Genomic DNA, 18,756 nt, shown 5'->3' on the forward strand with positions numbered 1-18,756 from the left:
CCATTTAAGATATTATTTGACAATTTTTTTTTCCAATGATAACATTTTGGTTAGGCAGTTTATGAAATTCTATGACAAATTATAAGATACCAAAAAAAAAAAAAAAACAAATTTTCCATAAAATGTATAATTAACAGAAGAAAAATATTATTCATACATTAAATACTTCTAAACCGGCATGAAAACTCGATTATTACTAATTAATTACGTATTTAAATTATTTTTTGACTAATTAACAAAAAAAATCTGTATACAGTTGTTAAAAAAATACTAGTATAAAAATAATATTTTTCTTTCGATATTAGTATAAAAATAATATTTATTATAAAAAATTTACAGGTAGCGGTAGCAAGATTGTTAATCCAATGCCATCGAGCTATAGCTCAAATGATATTGTCTCTTCATCTCACCTAAGAGGTTGCGGGTTCGAGTCTCTATCTTAGTAAAAAAAAAATTTGTTAACCCAATAATTTTGTATCATAATTGAACCCTTATTATCATGAATAAAATACAATTCACAAAGTACACTTGGCAACCTTTTTCCCTATGCATTTTTGCAATTTTCAAGATATATATATATTTTTTACCAAAGATATGAAGACTCGAACCCGCAACCTCTTAGATGAGTACGGAGAGATTATGCCATTTGAACTATTACTCATTGGCAGATATAAATATATAATTGCATTTGGTACAATGTTGACTTTTTATACACCTATAAGCTGTGTACCACAGGACAATGCATTAAATCTTAATTTTACGCAATTAACTTACATGACATCTCAATTTCAATTTACTAATATAACACATGATTGAATAAAAGTGTAAATTGTTTTACACCATCAATATTAATAAGCAAAATTAAATTCCTAATTCTAACTAGACATGCAAGCATGACTTTCTCATCTCTGATCACATTTGCATTTGAATATATGAATAAAACTTTTGGCTATGATTTATTTAACACAACTTTACACTAATTGTACTTCTCAAAATCAATCACCCTGCAAATGGAACCTAATAGAAAATTGAACCCACACAGAACAATAACCATCTCAAAAAGTGATTAAAAAAAGACAAAAGGACTGTTATTTCTGGATGCAGATGAAGTTATGCTGACCTCTTCAACACGTGGACGTGGACGCGGACGTAGTGATGAACTATCCTGTTCAAAATCGATGGCTGCTTCAACAATCTGGAAATCAATCGCAACCACTCATTTCATGAAAACCTTTGCAGTTTTGCAGTAAGTTATGCTTAAATGAGAGTAGATCATCATAGTTTGACTCCATGGCTATCAAGGTGACCGCTGAGCCGTAGCAACTTCACAGTTCCATCCCCACCACACGAGAGGAAACCTTGCGAAACAACTTGTATATCCGTAACAGCAGCCTGTGATTTTTCAAGCTATCAGTTTAATGCATGAACTTTTAGGTCTCCAATGAATTACTAGTTCCCTAAAACTAACATATTGTTACAAAGCTAATTAACTAACGATTATTCTTGTTAAGAAAAAGACCCAAGAGTTAAAATGAGGATGTTAGAATGCTCTTAACACTTGTTTTAAAACGATATAAATATAATAATGAAGGGAACCCTTGGAGCAACGGTTGAATTGTCTCCGTGTGATCTCAAAGTCACAGGTTCAAGCTGTGGAAACATCTACTGATGTAATTATCAGGTTAGGTTGCGTATATAAGGCTTTGTTGTTGTTGTTATGAAAGTCATTGGTACAAAGTTACAAACACCAAATGAATTTTTCTTATAGGGTAAAACTCCAATCTCATCCCCGAAAAACACACTCAAAACAGTATCTTTCATCCCCACGCCAAAACAAACTTGTCCAGTAAGAAAATGGCAAGGGACAAGACTATAGTTTTATTCATATTTTTAACATGTAAATGTAAACAAATTACCCGAACAACACCACCAAATCCACGGGAACTCGGCTGCACGAAGGTGTGCTTATCATGTATCCTGGACCAATGATGTACTAACTTTGTGTTCTGAGCATCCCAGAGTTTGACATCTCCATCTGTGCCTCCAGTTAGAAACAAACTTGTATTCGGGATGGTAACGACTTTTGTAACAGTCCCTATGATCATAAAATTTAATAAGAAACAGCCCTATAAAGAATAAACCAAGCTGAGAGTTAATAATAAACTTTATCTTTACCTGAGTGAGCCTTTGGAATATACCAAAGCATACCATCTGTTTTCTGGTCCTTATCATGAGTCGAAGACGCAGTAGGGCTATGCCCCATAGTATCAATACGCCTGTGCCTTTTCGTCTTTCCAGTCGCTATATAGCGGAAGTCGTGGAGACCAACATCACCACCTTTACCACCAGTCACGATAATTGGGGAAACAGAACCGCCGCCTACATGGCTATCGAAAACAGAAAGGGAGTGCGCACCACCTTCACAATACAAAAGATTAGGTTAGTAACATGAAAATATGAGGAACAAACCATCGTTTTTAAGGAAAAACATCATATAAACCTTAGAATTATTCACCCTTTACAAAATTTATGTATGAACATTCATTAGTACATATATTTAGGGTAAGACCTTCATGACATAGAATCGAAGCACGGGAAGTTGTTGGTGGAGCTAAAGTGTCCCATATAACCACATTAACAGCATTAGAGCTATACCCAGCTACAGCTATAATTGATCCACTTGAAGACAAGTAGGCGACATCCCTGAAATCAAATATAGAATAGTTTTTGCAATTATGAAGAGTAATCGAGAAACAGGCGATGAGCGAAAAATTCAAACTTGTTGAATTCCACCATACACATTAATCAAAACCTAAACTCACTATGTAATTGGCTTGATAGATATTCTAAATCAACAGTAAAAGCACAACCAAAGTCAACAGTAACTAAATATGTAACTGAAAAACAAACTACATACGACGCATGACCGCTAAAGCAGAGTGATGATTCTGTTGGATGAACATTGCTCCTTCCTCCTACCTCCAATTGCCACGTACAGACAGTTCCATCTAATGCAGCACTAGCGAACCGATGTCCGAAGTGATCAAACTTCAAAGCTGATATTGATGCAAGGGCATAAGGTGGAGGTACATTGGCGGCGGGTAGCACTCCATATGTAGCCATAGCTTTGTTCTTATTGAACTGTATACATAATAATGCTCCTCATTAGATATAAACTTGAAATATTGACTGAAACAGACAATTAACTTTATATTTTTATGATAGAATTATTTAGATTACAAAAGAAGTCGAAAGTCCGAGAAAATGAAGAGTCCCATACAGTATATAACACCTGGAAGGGGGAATTATACATAGAGGAAAGATGACAAAGACGAGGAAAAATTAAGCTAAGAGAAGTATCTCCTACCCAATTATCTTCCCAAAATTTAAAACAAGAACATCACCTACCTTCAAAGAAAGCATCGGTTTAAAAGCATTAAAAAAAGGACTTTCCAGAGGCTCGAATGAGTAGCATGTGCAAAACATACAATTAATTAATACTTAGAAGAATCTAAATAGAATGACAAGAAGTTCAAATCTTATCTTCAGTTTTCAAATAAAATAATTAAGAGAGGGGGACCTATTTTTGAAAGAATCTAGTGGGCTAGTCCTACAAACTGTTGCCTCACATTACAGCTTCCTTCCAAGTGACAAAGAATTGCGTGAATATATGTACATGATGCTAGAATTGTAACATGCCATTAAGATACCATATGATAAGAAGAGAGAAAGCCATCACTACACTTGATTCTATACAAATACAAGTGCATTCAGATATATCTATCATGTATGTATAACAATTAACAAGATAATAATTTCTTACCTCCCACAAATAAATGTGTGTATTGCTTGAGCCAACCAAGAAGAAAGGTCTCATCGGATGACTAGACAAAGCCTTCGTAGTTACGTTCTCCATAGTCGCAGGTGGATCAACAACATCTTCAAAATCTTGTTGAATTCCCCAACCTAATCCATAGGCACCAATACCAGCAAAACCTTTAACTCCTAATGCTCCACCACCAGTAAAGTCTTTGCTAGGCCAAACTGAAGAACCTACGCCAACAGTTGCTCCACCGAGCCCAAGGTGTGCGCCTTTGTTGTTGCCAAGACCAACACCAGGCGAAACACATGTAGGAGCAGGAGTAGATTCCGAACCTGCCCACCCATCTTGTGGCCAATCAGCCTTGGCCCACAAGAAGTCTGATGACTTATCACTTGAAGGCATCCCATCTTCCATACGGAAGAATACTATACCCTGAGTTAGATGAAAAGAAATAAACCAATTTATAATCTTCCAGACATCTTCGACTATTGGATTAAAATATTCCTAGAATGTCAATCTGAATGTAGTGAAATTCATAACAAAGCCGTCAAAGAAGATAACCAAGCACATTTGTTAATTTGAAACTACCAAGCATCCATAGCTTCAGAATAACAAAAAATGAACAGTACAAACCTTCCGGTTGCTAGCAACTGCAGCTTCCTGTTGATCAGTAGAGTTTATACACAATGCCTGTTCAAATGTAGAATCGGTGTCGTTATTATACACATATGGGTTGCCATGGGTTTTTTTTTGTTGGGAGGGGGGGGGGGGTGGAAGATTAAAGAGAAGGGAAAATCACCTCCAAAAGTTCCCCATTTCTTTTGTACATTTCTCTGGGATTATGGAAAATTGAAATGTTCCTACTAGATATATCTTTCTGGTTGGAACTTGTCGAAGCATTGCCACTTTGGAACATTCCTTTAACAGGAGATTGAACTTCAGGAGTTTGTAATGGAATGCCAAGTTTAGATTCTTTATCACGCATGTCATCAGTTTTATGTTGCCCTGTCAGAAGTATATGCATGTCGTTCCATCCTTTAGTAGGCACATGATCCAAATAATTTGACCAATTGAGTTTTTCCTGAGCAAAGCATTCCGATATTAATTTTTGATCGGCACAGTGGTCCCACAGTAACTGATGAACTGAACATTCATCTTTCCCATTCACCAGTTCCAAGATGTCCAGGTTTTGTTTTTGACTGGATTCTGATTGACGTGGTTGTTTCAGCCATTCAAGAGTCATCACAGTCGAATTATTCTCCAATTTCTGCCACAAATATTCTGCAAGTTGCTTGACATGGTAAGAAGAAATGTGGGTAACTGTTGTTGTCAGTAAATCACATAAGCTAAACGAGAGTAATCGAATCTGTTCAGGCAAGCTGATGCTATCGGAATCAACACTTAAGAGCGTGAACTCCCTATGAGCAAAATTTCTGTGGAAAGAACCTGAACTGTTACCATCTTCAAGTTTATCAAGAACCAAATTTAAATTAGATATCATAAATCTAGACATATGTCGCCACAAGCAGATCCCTAGAATCTTCCATCTTTCATCTTCTGGAATTGAATGCTTTGTGTCATCAACTTTTCCATCTTCTGTACATTCAGAGACTTGGAGGTTTTGTACATTTGTTGTGAATGAATTTCGAGTCAACAACTCTGCAAATTTGGGAAAACGGTTCTTCAGATTCACCATATCAGCCTCATAATGATTACAACCATTAGCATTTGCAGTCAAGAATGGTTCCACCATAAATAAAAGTGCTCCTGAGTTTCTTTGAAGCCAAGCTAAGGAAAACTGTAAAAAGTACTCAAATAAATCAAGGATATCTAGATGTTCTTTGACATGATCTATGCTGATGGACCGCAATTCGATCTTGAAAATGGCTCTTAAATACCATAATGAAATCAGAACACCTCCAAAGTGAGACTTCGAAGCATCAGAAAACATAGATCGACTCTCCGTAGATGCAACTTTCTCAATAGAAGTAGAACTTTGTTCAGAATATCCCATGCTGCAGGCAGAAATGAATCTTGAGTAGAAAAAGGAGATTTCTTCTACAGTCTTAAAGAAGGGTTTAACCTGACAGCGATATAAACTGAAAGCATCAGACACATCACTCTTCTTTTGAGATAGTTCTCCTCGAGCGCATCCATCGGCGATATCATACCCAATGTACAATAATCCATGATGGCATAGAAAGAGTAAAATCTGCAGAACAAATGGAAATTTAAATAAGAGTTATGTCTAGGAAGTATACTGCTGAATATGAATATGTGAAAAAAAATGGAAAAAGATAGAATCGCCATTTAAGTAGCTGAACAGTATACCTTACTGATAAGAGACCTAGGAGGCAACAAAAACCTCCGTTCATATAGAGAAATCCCTGTGCATAACTTTTGCTTAAAACTTTCAACTGATTTCTCATATTGTATCATACATTCATCATCATAAGAAGCTTCCCCAACAGGTTCAGTGAAAGTCTCAAGCCAACTTGGATGCTCTCTTATCAATTTCAGTAAGTAGCGTAGTGCCAAATTCAATTTCTTATGGAACTCCAGATGAACAGACACATCGGAGGACAACCAGTTAGAAGATTTTCTTGGCAAAGGCTTTAATGGACTGGAAAGCACATTATGGCTGACATTCAAATCGCTCCCTTGATCTGCTGTCCCATGCATGCTCATTGAAGATGAGAAACATTCCAATGCCTCAACCTTGAAATGGAAAGACGAGAATATAACCGGGTTCGATAAAGAGAGCTTGCAACACATTCAACAAATCATTGAAGTAATAACATATAAACTTGGACTATATGCTTGTACTTCCAAGCATATCCACTTTGTTTAGTACGACTAGAAGAGTCAAATAATTGAATAATATGTAAAATAAACTTACAACATTGCCACATCGTTTTAGGGAAGTAACTGTCATCAAAGTAGCCCATCTTAAAAGAATTGCTGAATTTTGCTCCCCGACAGCATTCCTGAGGCTATTCTTTGTTGCTAACATATGGCAAAAAGTACCAACACTTGGATCCAGAAAAGGACCACAATTGGACATGACAGTGGACTCCTGAGCCACCAGAGTTATTGAAAACTCTAGCATTCTATGAAAAGATTGATAATAATTACCCATTTCCCACTGCGAATGAAGGAAAGCAGATTATAGTTAGAATCATATACAGAGAGAAGCCATTAGAGGAAAAGCATAACAATCTTTATGGACAAATGAATGCAAGTATTTGGGCACCTCCAGAAGGCTTGCAAGCCAGTAGTCTCCCTTTTCAATTGCAGAAGGAAGTATATACTTTGTTATTAAGTGACGCTCCAATGGTCCACCATGGCCCTCAACAAGGCGACAAATAACTAGTGCAAGTTGTTCATCCCCAAGGTTCTTAGCACAAATATTTACAGCAGAAGAATGATCACCTCCGAGCAAAAAAAACGAGATAGCTAATTCCACCTGATGCTTTCCCAACAACACATATGCATTTTTCAAAGCAGCAGCTTTATTTTTCTCATCCTGTAAATCGACTGATTATGATTACTCAAATAACAAATGCCATAAGCATGCTAAGACAATGTATGTAAGGAGTAATTCTGACACATCAATACACTCCATATTAAAAACAACTCAAATTGTTGTGTGTACATAACTCGACCAGTCTGATCCGTAGTTGATTTTTCACATTAATAAACTACTAAAATTTTTCATTCGGGCTATAATTTTTTGTACAAAACAGAATACCTGAAAATTACGCGAAAGAAAGGCCACTAAAGGCTTGTCTTTCTCATCCTTACTGAGTTTGAAAAGGCCAGCCAAAACTTGAATTCGGTTTAGTGCAATATATAGCAGTGCACAATCCCTAGGATTCTTGTTTTTCAAATATTGAGCTCTTGCCAATTTCTCCATCTAAAAATTAAGAATAAATAAAGCATCAAACCTACTTGAATTGGAAAAATAATCATGAACAATCAGATATTCTGATTTCTGAAAGGCAACAATCAACAGATGACAAGGACATAAAGGAAGAATTAAACAACGATCATTGAAATGAAAGCTCTCCATCCGCATACTGGTTTTACAAAGATGAGTAAATATATTTATTTTCTAGGAGTGAACACAATCCAAATTGACTTTGTAAAATCGTCTATCAGAAAAAAATAATAAATAAAGATTATGAAATCAAATTAAATGGTTAGAAAAATAATACTTTTTTAAATTAAATGACCAAGTTTAATTTATTACACTGCACAGCTGCAAAATAGCAAATTTCCATTCAAATAATGGAATAAATAAATAAAAGGATTTTATAAATTTCAAAGCCAAATAATAATAATAAATGCATTAAATTAAATAACAGTCTCCAAAATTAATGCATCAAATAAGTAGGAATCGTGTAAAAAATCAAAGAGAAAAGAGCAACTAAACATTTTGAAATATAACATAATGCTATAGCTATACTTTGAAGAGAAACTAAGATATATTTTCGTTCCACCTTTTTTTCTTTTTCTTTTCTTTTTTCATGAGCATAAAACCCTAAAATACCAGTGTGGAATTTAATTTTCTTTTTCCTATGAGATGCAGTCATAGCATTTCGAATGCTAAACACTGAAGATCACAGTATTCAAGATTTCTTTCATGTTAGTTTCACATATAGCACACAGAGAAGAGTGCAAAATAGGGAAAGAAACCACATTACCCTTGCACGTAATTGAGGTACACTAGCATACCAAAAGCCCACACCCAAAGCACGGATTTCTTGCCATGATGGTTCACTGGGTATGACAGAACCAAATAAATTTTCTAGGGAATCAGAGTGGTAAGCCCACACAAACAACCTTGAATTAACATTCAATTCTTCGAAAGACGCAGCTCTAGCAAACTTTCGGTGAAAAAACAGTTGCTGAAACCTCAACGCAACCCAGAACCTATAAATAGAGTAATAGAGTAATTGAGAAACTGCACAACTATCACCTACGTCAGATACTTTGCCATTGAAAATTCAACACAATAAAACTGGGGTGTTTGAAGTTCAAACACAATACAAAAGAACCAAGCTATAAATGTCTTGGATAGTAATAAAACTGGGGTGTTTGTATATCACCGAGTTCTATGGCAGAGATCCAGAGGCAGAAATGTTCAATTCAAGACATTATATTTAATCTTGTACTTTGTTCTGCACTACAAAATGTTCCATCATGGATTGTATTAATACAAAACTTACAATTTTCGGTTTTATCCTGGTAATTTTTGGTATTTCTTTTTTGTATACATTGATTTTGTGCAAGAAATGCTTCACGGGTATTTCAATAGTCAATATTCTACTTATCATCTTTCAAAATGAGAGCAAAACAGGACAAAAAAAAACAAAAGATGTAATCGAAAGGATCTGATAATAATCTGAAGATTACCTCCTGCCAGGTTCATCAAGACTTTGGTATGCAGAAGACAAGTGTGGACTACAAACTTCGCCAAGCAAATCAATGATTGCAAGAATCTCTGACTTCTCTACATTGGTCAAATGCAATAACTCGGGCGAATTCTCAATGGATTCAACAAAGCCATTAAGCTCAGACTTTGTTGAGGTAGAAATGCTACTTTCCATGTGAGAAGTTGACGTGATTGACGCAATATCTCCACTCCATTGGAATCTCCTGTCTTGGGAACCTTCTGACAGGCTTCCTTCTAGATAGTATGACAAACTCATCTCTGGAAGACCCTTATTTTTGGAGACGAACCTTATTTTAGGATCATTATTAGAAGTCAAATATTCAACAAAATGTTTCACAGCTACATAAGCACGTTTCCAATTTCCTGAAAAACATTACAAATAATATAACAAAAGCATAATAGGTTCAAATTCTAAATTACATGTTTACTTAAGTAATTTAGCCGAGTCATCTTTAAAGAAAAGTAGAAAACAACTTACTCAATCATTACCTGAACTTATATTAGTGAGGAGAATATCGGGGTGATATGTAGGCAAAGGCCTACTAATTGTCTCAGCTACTTCTAAGATGCTCCATAAGCCAATGTTCGTGCAAATTTCAGACTTCAATTGCTTCTTGGCCAGACATAAGCTACTTGATCGGTTATCATCCCTCATATTAATATTGGAGGACTGCATGGAGTCACAATCGGTAAGAACTGTAGGTCCGTCTTCATATATTTCACCCTTGCAATTAGCGGCATTTGGCTTGGAATCACGGAAATGAAAATTACTCCCTTGTTTTCTATCCTCGTGAAACAACCAGTGACCAAATATACTAAAGTAATTTTCATGAACTACCACTGCTGTAGCTCTGGGACCCCACAAGAAATCACGAATTGGAAGGGAAGTCTGAGCAAATGCAATATTAATCCATATATTAATCTTCGGAAACTTTACAGAGTTTGACAAAGTCATACCATCAAAACGCCTCTGCGCAAAAACTTGTAATTCATTTTCCAAGCAAACTCCAAGCAGCAACTGACCAGTACCTAAAGTTAACCAATTTAGACTACAAATATTACTTTCAAAAGTTAGCCTGTCTTCCAAAATAAAAGTCCCTTCACTGATCAGGTTTACAGCATCCCATATATGAATGGTATTGACGCCATTTGAATCTCTTCTGTTGCAGCAAGTAGCTATCTTCTGACCACAATCAGTGAAACATATATGATTGACCGGACCATCATGTGCAGTAAACATACCCACAAGCTCCCATGGCAAGTGCAGAGCTGATCGGTTGCCACAGTTACTTCTCCAAAGTTTCAAGCTACCATTGGAACAACCCGTGGCCATAATAGATGCAGGATAACCACTACATAGATCATCTGCAAAGCCTAACTCCTGCTGTCTGTGGCTTAGAGTGACTGCATCAACCACAGCAAAGCTGGTAACTAGATCATCAGGCGTTGGATACTCAGAAGAACAAGGATTTACAGCAATGAAATATCTTTTATTAGCAAATGTACTTTCAAATGCCCAAATATCACCATTATCGGGGATTTTAGCATCAATACCACATGCACAACAGCTTGTTGACATATCGAATGAGTGTAAGTTAACTTCCCATGATAAGGCCTGGAATCTCCCTATCCAAATTGCCAATAGCATAATTTTATTATTATGAAACGTTTTATTACAAGTCGAGTTCAAAGGAATTGCAAATATATCAGATGGGCCATGCTTAAAAGGACCATGACCATTAAAAGGAATAGTGCATAAGTAGTGGCATTCTACATTTTCTTCTTCAGTTCGACAAATATTGACTATGAAGCAATCAACCCCCCTGGCATGTCCCATAAATAAAACCAGGTTGTCATTAAGTACTGAAGGTGCCCACCTCAAACTTGTATACTTCGAGCATGAGCCTTGAGTTACAAGCTTCCCACAAAGTTCCCAAGAAGGAACCAAAGTTGGACATTTCAAAATGCAGTTTGAAATGTTAGAAAGTGACCAAAAAAGAATCAGCCCATTCTTATCAAGAGAAGCAGCAAATTGAACTTCGCATATATGAGGATGAATTGAAACCTTTAAAATTTTCTCACTGTGACCATCTAAGTTTAAAACTCCACCACTCAAATTGGAGATGTAATCCGTTTTGGCTTTATCAAGGGAGGTCTCAACAGTATCGTCTATTGCTTGAATACGCAAATATGACCAAACTAAAGAATTGCAATGTAATAACTGGAGTGGAGAGCAGACTATAGGTGGACCAGACAAGCAGTTCCTCAATATACTGACTTTATGCAGAAGTAATGCATTTTTAAAATCAGATGAATCAAACTTATGAGTGCTTCCTATGTCATTGGCCTGGAATTCATGTTTCCTCCATAATGTAATTCGAGGAAATCTAAGTGGCGAAATGTCATCAAGACAGTGGACAGCCCAAAAGCTTAGCAACATTCCAGGACCAAAACCTATTAGCCATTCACAATTTCTAACATCGTCCTTGAATCTTTCTTTGGAGAAATCTTGCTTCACTCCTTCACCGATTTTAAATATTCCCTCCATTTCTCTTCCCCATGATACAAATATATTTGAACCTAGGGTTCCATTCAAGGCTTGATTAATCTCAATTACACCAACAACACAAAAAGAGCGTTCCGTGATCTTTAGATCATTGGTATCCTTCGCATTCCTTCTAGCCTTCCCATGATCAATCTCGCTCCATAGCCTTGCAGTTCCATCTAAGCAGCAGGTCAATAATACATGCCTAACTGAATGCCCCTCATATCCGTTTGATAGCCTTCTTCTTGGCGGTCTCCACTGAATCATTACGACAGGTAGAGGATGCCGTAGATTGGCTGTTGAATATTCAGATTGTCCATTGTTTTGAATTACCAAGACACATTTGCTTGCCTGATTTGCTAATGACCCCTCAACTTGTCCTTTACCATGATGTGCCGTGGTTGCCGAAGGGCCCTCAATAGACCAGGTTGTGCAAACAAGAGTTTGAGGTTGATCCACTTTGAACTTCCAAGCTATTTCCCAACGCTTATTACTCTCTTTCCAGAAAACCACCTCGCTTCCGCCGGAAACTATTCCATCCCCTGATTCTGTCCATTTGATGGCCTCCACCTTCGTTTGTTGTACAAGCACTGCATTCTGGCTCCAACAAAAAGAACCTGAATATGAGTGACAACATTGTGTTTTCAATATGAAGAGCTAATCAAAGAAATACTCATCCTATTTTGCAAAGCTACTATATATTAGATAGTAGCACCTATGGAATCTCCCTATCCAAATACAACCTTAATAGAAGTCTCAAACTTTCAGCTACCTCATAGCAGAACCATTCAGAAATCAGCATTCAGCAATGCTAACCCTATTTCGCAAAGCTATATATATTAGAAGTAAAAATTCACCCATTCAGCATTCAGCAATCAAACTCAGTAAACGCAAGGCTCATTCAAACATTGAAGTTCTAATTAATGGTCCAGCATTTGAAAAGACAAAAAGTTTGGAACTTTGAGTTACCTTTTGAGGTAGCAGATCGATGGTGAAAGACCCAGATGCAATTTTGAGCTGAAGCAGCGAGTTCACCGGAGGAAGGGGTCCGGGGGCACCATGAGACGGCGGAGACAAAGGAAGAAGGGTCGCCGGAGAGCTCGAAGAGTTGGCGGAAAATGGAACCGATGCGAGTCTGTTTGTGAGAGAGAGGAGAAGGGAAGTGAGTGATGGAAAGGAGAGAGGAAGCAGCGTAAGCGATCCATGAGTATCCGGCGAAATCGGGGAGGAAATCGATGGCGGAAGTAGGGGAAGGTGACGGTGGAACGACGTCGGATCGGTGGAGTTGGAGTGGCAAGTGATCGATGGGGTTAATAGAAGAAGAATTTCTTTGATTCATGGTTTTGTTCAGAGGAATGGATTCAAGAATTTAGGCATTGAAAATTGAAAGCAGCTCATGCTTCAGCTCAAGAATCTAAAGTTTTTAACCATCACTCACCGGGTTGCAATTTCAGAATCTAATGTAGTTATTTTATTTTGATTAAAAAATAATTAAACTAACAAATAAATCTCTTAAAATTTATCTTTAAAAAAAATATTAATAAAATGTTTTAAGATAATAAATATGGATAAGGTAGTTTAAATTAAAATTTTTTATTCTAATCATAAGCACTAATTTTAAAATAATGTATTTATATTTATTATTTTCAAAAATTTTATTAATTTTTTTTAAGGATTAATATATTAAAAATATAAATTATTAGAATTTTTTTTTTCAAAAGTTAAGAATGAGATTTAAATCCAAACTTTCTAAGTGAAAAAAAATATATCATATAAGTTATAACTCGTTGTTGTTGGCTAAATTATCAAAATTTATTTATTACTTTACTAAAAAACATTATAATTAGACCCTATAATTTGATGAATCATTGTTATTTCTCAATTTAATCTTATATGTAGTTCTCATTGTAGTTGTCTCCGACTCTCGGTGGTACTGGTAATTAATAAGTCCACACTAGAAAGGAAAAAAGAAAGAAGGAAAGACTATTAGATAAATTCATGTAATAATTATATTTTTTAATTAATATTATTGCATATACTAAAAATTAGTTATCAATTAACTATTACATATAATACATGTTTAGTATCTTATAACTTTTTTATTATATTATTATAAATAAATTTAATTATTTTTTATTATATATTTAATTATTTCAATTTTAACTGACTTTATTATTTTAGTAATTAAATATTTATTTAAAGATATTATGTAAATCAACATATATAAATATCCATAAATATTTAATGACTAATTTTATAACTAAATTTAGTATACATAGAATATTTTTCTATATTATTTACTAAAAAAATACAATATATATTTTATATTTTATCATATATTTTATAAAATAAATAATTTAGTAACTGATTATTTATATATACAAGACAAAACATGATTATATTTTCTAACATCATATTTGATTTTCCCCCATTGTTGATGGATTGGAAATAACAAATACCCTGATGGACTAATTTGCCTACATAAGTTGCCATATAAGATAAATTCCTTTTAGTATTTTGATAGAATTAGTGACACAAAAAATCAGTAAATTTTTATATATCAAGGGTAACAATTGACAATATTAACACATGTAAGACTAGGTAAAGGTTCATTGAACCAAAAACACTAGCAAAATTCTCATGATGCCAAATAAAAGAGAACATGTAAGAGATTTTTTTTTTTTTTTAAATGACAATAAAACTCTCTTTATTTCAAGTTCTCAAACCAAATGCAACCCTTTTCTTCTTCCCTTCATTCTTCATCTTGAAAGACTTGGATTCTATAAGATTTTCAAGTGATTTTGCCTTCTTGTTTCTAACTCTTCCTGCCTCTTTCAAAAGCTCAAACAGTCTTTTCCTTTCATCATCAACATCTGGATTTGCAGTTCCAAGTTTTTCTTCTCTCATCTTAAGTATGTACTCCAATATCTCAATGGCATCCTCAACTCTGTATACACCAAAAAAAAAAAAGAGATCTTCTTATCATATACTTAACATGGAATCATATAATTATGCCTTCTATGCCAAGAAATTCAATATAGCAAAAGATCACAAAAGTCCTATAGTGGTCCCTTTTTGAAAGGCAAAAAACATGCACTCATATCACCAACTAATGGAAATGGAAGCAGTGTCACACTATACATGCCATGAGGAGTGAACTAACAAAATAGTTCTCGAAAGATCATTTCGCTAACGAAACAACTCATGAAAGATTGAAACTTTGTTCGAGATTCCCTATAAGTTTGCTCCATTTAACAATCGAATCCAATCAAAATTTAGGTTAAGCCCAATTGATGATTAGATGAATTTGTTAGGCGAAGCTAAACCTTTATCGTATATTTCGTTAACTAAGTGATCTTATGGGAGCTATGTTGGTGCTTTACTAGGCCAAAGAAATGTCCCTAGGCAATGAATGATAATGATGATCTTCCATGATGCAACATTTTGAGTGACTACTAACTTTAGGGTACTAAAGAAATGAAAGCTTCAATGGCACAAAGAATAGATGATTGTAACACAAAATAGCATAAAGACAGAAACACATTGTGCAAGCTAATAATGAAAGATGTGCTTACCTCCCCATGGCATCATAAGTTGCTGCAAGATTGCTATAAACTCCAAGAGTGTCCAAATGGTATGTTCCACACTCCTGCTCCAATATCTCTCTTGCTTCTTCGAAATGTGTGGCAGCTTCCGCAATTTTATACAGTTGCACACATGCTAGGCCCATCTGGTTCAACACAAATCCGAAGAACGCCGATTTCCTCTCTCCGCTTGCTCTAAGCTTTGCAATGGCACTCGCAAAAGATTTCCATGCATCACTGTATCTCCCAACCATGTAGAAGATTACTCCTATTTGAGATTCTATTCCTGCCACTGTCCTATATTGTCCGGGGATATTCTCCAATAACTTCACTGCCTTCTGGAGGAGCTTCAGTGCCTCCTCCGGCTCGTTTAAAGCTTCATAGATGGCAGAGATTTCATTCAATCCACTCGCAATTTCTCCTGGGGTAGTTCCAGGTACAGGTTTGGAGTATATTCTTAACGCATTTTCACAATAGGATTTTGACTCGCGCAATTTTCCCGTCTTGTAGTAGAGGTCGGCAAGGCGAATGTACACTAATGCTATGGAACTGTGACTTTCACCTTTGGTGGTTTTGAACACTGTTAGCGCTTTTTGGTAGGCGAAAATAGCCTCGTCAAAACGACAGAGCGACAAGTAAATATCGCCAATGCTAACGTCAATCGCTGCAACCTCATTGTCCTGCCCATGGGCAATCATCGACATACTAGCAAGGACAAGATGTTCAAGTGCCGGCTCGTATTCTCCCTTCGCCTCGCATATGAGGGCCATAAGACGCCTATCGGCTGCTTCTGTAAGAGAAGCTGGCGAGCAATGCTCCCTATGAATCTCAAGGGTCTTCTTGCAGAATTTCTCAGCCTCATCAAATTGCATGGCTTGAACATGCGCCTCAGCTAAGTATCTATTAACAAAGGAAAGGAATTATTTAGGGAAACTTTAAGTACCTTATCACATGAGCTTATACTCCTCCTTACCAACTATGTTATAAACAATATTAATAGACAGAGTTATGAAGCTAACCATTTACTTCAATCAACTAGTTCCTAAACTCATGTCATTTTTATATTGCTTCTATCAAGTACAAAACAAAAGAGATTTTTTTTTTTCTATTGAATACTTTCTTATAGAGTCATTATTCAGAATCCATAACCATGGTTCAAATCATCAATAATTGATGCAGTGCATGTGATGCGCCATTATGAGTGCAATGATCAATGGATAATGTATCCATATCCAATGCTCTAATAGGCCAAAACCAACAAAACAATTCATAGGTTTTGTTGTTTTCAGATCCATATGACCCTTGATCAAATTATGCAGAGACAAAAAGTCGACCTATTTTAAACTACATTTTTCTTTAGAGGGTCTAGCATCCGACCAAACCACCTAAGAAAAGATTCTACAATATTTTTTTAGAATTTTTTATAACAGATACTCAACATCATTTCTGCCACCCAACTCAAACAAAATCCACTAACATTGGATATACTAATTAAACTGATCCACTAACTCACTAATCACTAGAATAATAATACATTACTTAATTAACAAACCAACATACATGAGAATTGAGATTATGAGAAGTTCAAAAAGAAAAATAAACAATGTGGGGACACCGAAAACAAAGTGGAAATATTTTGCATACTTAACATAAATATCATATCCTAATCCTTAAACCTTAAATACCTACAAACTAAATTACAGAGTTTAAAACCAAAACAAAATAAAAGAACAATGGTCAATGGATATATCTTATTGTATAAAATTTAATTTTGATGCACCATCGGCATGAAATAGATTTACACGTTTTATGCTCCATCAAAATTAAACTCCATTGTATAAGGCAATGAAATTTTACTATACCTGCAAGTCTCAGCAACTCTCGGGTCAGATCTACCCAAAGCCTCAACTTGGATTTTCAGACCCGATTCATAACACTCAATGGACCTATCCAACTGCCCAATCATTGAATAAGTATCCCCTAACTGCATCAACCCTGAAAACTTCACCATTGCATGACCCGACCCGTTTTCTGCACTATCCGACACCAGAATTGACCGCTCCAGAGTCTCGACCGCTTCCTCTAACCGCCCTAACCCGCTCAATATTGCAGCAACCACGTGGAGACACGTGGCAAGATCCGAACTTGGACCCGACACCCGCTCGAAATCCTCGGAGGCCCGAATCGCGTATTCTAGGGCTTTCTTCGGGTCCTGACCCGAATGAACAGTGTCTCGGGCCATCTTCAGAAGGAACGGGCCCATGTCTGGGTTGTCAAGGGAGGTATCGTTGTCGTCGACGGCGAGTTTATCCGGCGTTCTCATGGTGGTTCGTTTCGCTGTCGGCGGCGGAGAAGGGTTCAGCTCGCTGGAGGGTTCGTTTTCCGGCGGTTCAATGAGGAAATCACGAAACGACTGCGTTTTTGATGGGGTTCTAGCGGCGAATAGTCCTGGCATGGTTAAAGATTGAAAACCAAGAATTCAAAATTGGAACTTGGGGTTTCTGGATTATGGGTTCATGTGAATTGGGGAAAAAATGTTTTTTTTTTTTTTCTTTCTAAGCTGAATGAGTTGCCCACTATTGAATTTCAGGGTATTGTGTTGCGTGAATTACAGAAAATGAAACTTTTCTTCACTAATTTCAATATTCACAATTCAATTTGTGGGTTTGGGAAAGAAAAATGGAAACTTTATGCTGTTGTTGTAATTCTAATGTGTATGTATGTATATATTGAGGTTAGGTTAGGTTAGGGAATTGGGTGTAGCTATGATTAAAGGAACAAGAAGAGTAAAAAAGAATTGAATCGGAGAATTGTGGTAATGGATTATTAGGAATTATGGTGGTAGTAGTGGTGGAAGGTTGCTTGGAAGAGACGCCTCATGATCATAGCATTTGGGTACTTTAATCTGAGAACAAGCTTGACAAGGAAAAAGGGGAAGAAGATTGAAACAAAATCCATGATAGAATGATTGCTGAACTAGTAGAACAACTAGTGTTTGTTTATGTTTATGTGCCTTTGTTTAAGGTTGTGTTGAGTTACACAGAAGCCTCTATCTGCTGCTTTTTTGCAGTTTCTTACATTCTCTTCTTCTTCTTCTCTCTCTTCCCTTTTTGTATTTGTGGTTAGTGGATTACGTAGAAATATCTAAATTGGGAAACAATTAATGTGTATGATGACATGATCTACGTTTGATTGTGTGTTAAGTTAACGTGATGATACGATGATATGCCAATGATATTCAAATGACATAGTCTCTCCATATTCAATTAAGAAGTTGCGGGTTCGAGTCTCATATCTTTGGTAAAAAAATAAAAAAATTAATGTAATGATATCGATTTTTTTTATA

The 18,756-nt window shown here is 35.9% G+C and overlaps 2 protein-coding genes across 3 annotated transcripts; both read right to left on the minus strand.

Annotated features, from left to right (window-relative positions):
• Positions 1–774: 774 nt before the first annotated feature.
• LOC107623750 (transducin family protein / WD-40 repeat family protein) lies at positions 775–13,346 on the minus strand. 2 transcript variants are annotated; one of them, XM_088504737.1, is made up of 16 exons: positions 12,796–13,346; positions 9,771–12,443; positions 9,242–9,644; positions 8,530–8,758; positions 7,575–7,739; positions 7,077–7,349; positions 6,723–6,968; positions 6,155–6,541; positions 4,623–6,035; positions 4,457–4,513; positions 3,824–4,255; positions 2,918–3,141; positions 2,570–2,703; positions 2,176–2,418; positions 1,917–2,095; positions 775–1,392 (listed from the first exon to the last, which is right to left on the minus strand). In XM_088504737.1, the coding sequence occupies exons 1-16, from the start codon at positions 13,163–13,165 to the stop codon at positions 1,276–1,278; spliced, it is 7,545 nt and encodes a 2,514-aa protein (XP_088360863.1). In that variant the 5' UTR covers positions 13,166–13,346; the 3' UTR covers positions 775–1,275. The 2 variants fall into 2 exon arrangements, with proteins under 2 accessions (XP_088360863.1, XP_088360864.1); XM_088504738.1 differs by having other exon boundaries at positions 9,771–12,423; positions 12,796–13,272.
• Positions 13,347–14,356: 1,010 nt separating this feature from the next.
• LOC107623757 (protein KINESIN LIGHT CHAIN-RELATED 1) lies at positions 14,357–18,542 on the minus strand. Its single transcript, XM_016326123.3, has 3 exons — positions 17,273–18,542; positions 15,402–16,310; positions 14,357–14,773 (listed from the first exon to the last, which is right to left on the minus strand). The coding sequence occupies exons 1-3, from the start codon at positions 17,863–17,865 to the stop codon at positions 14,539–14,541; spliced, it is 1,737 nt and encodes a 578-aa protein (XP_016181609.1). The 5' UTR covers positions 17,866–18,542; the 3' UTR covers positions 14,357–14,538.
• Between the last annotated feature and the right edge of the window lie 214 nt (positions 18,543–18,756).

This window comes from Arachis ipaensis, chromosome B2 (assembly GCF_059453495.1).
Source record: "Arachis ipaensis isolate K30076 ecotype BB chromosome B2, ASM5945349v1, whole genome shotgun sequence".
Classification (NCBI taxonomy): domain Eukaryota; kingdom Viridiplantae; phylum Streptophyta; class Magnoliopsida; order Fabales; family Fabaceae; genus Arachis; species Arachis ipaensis.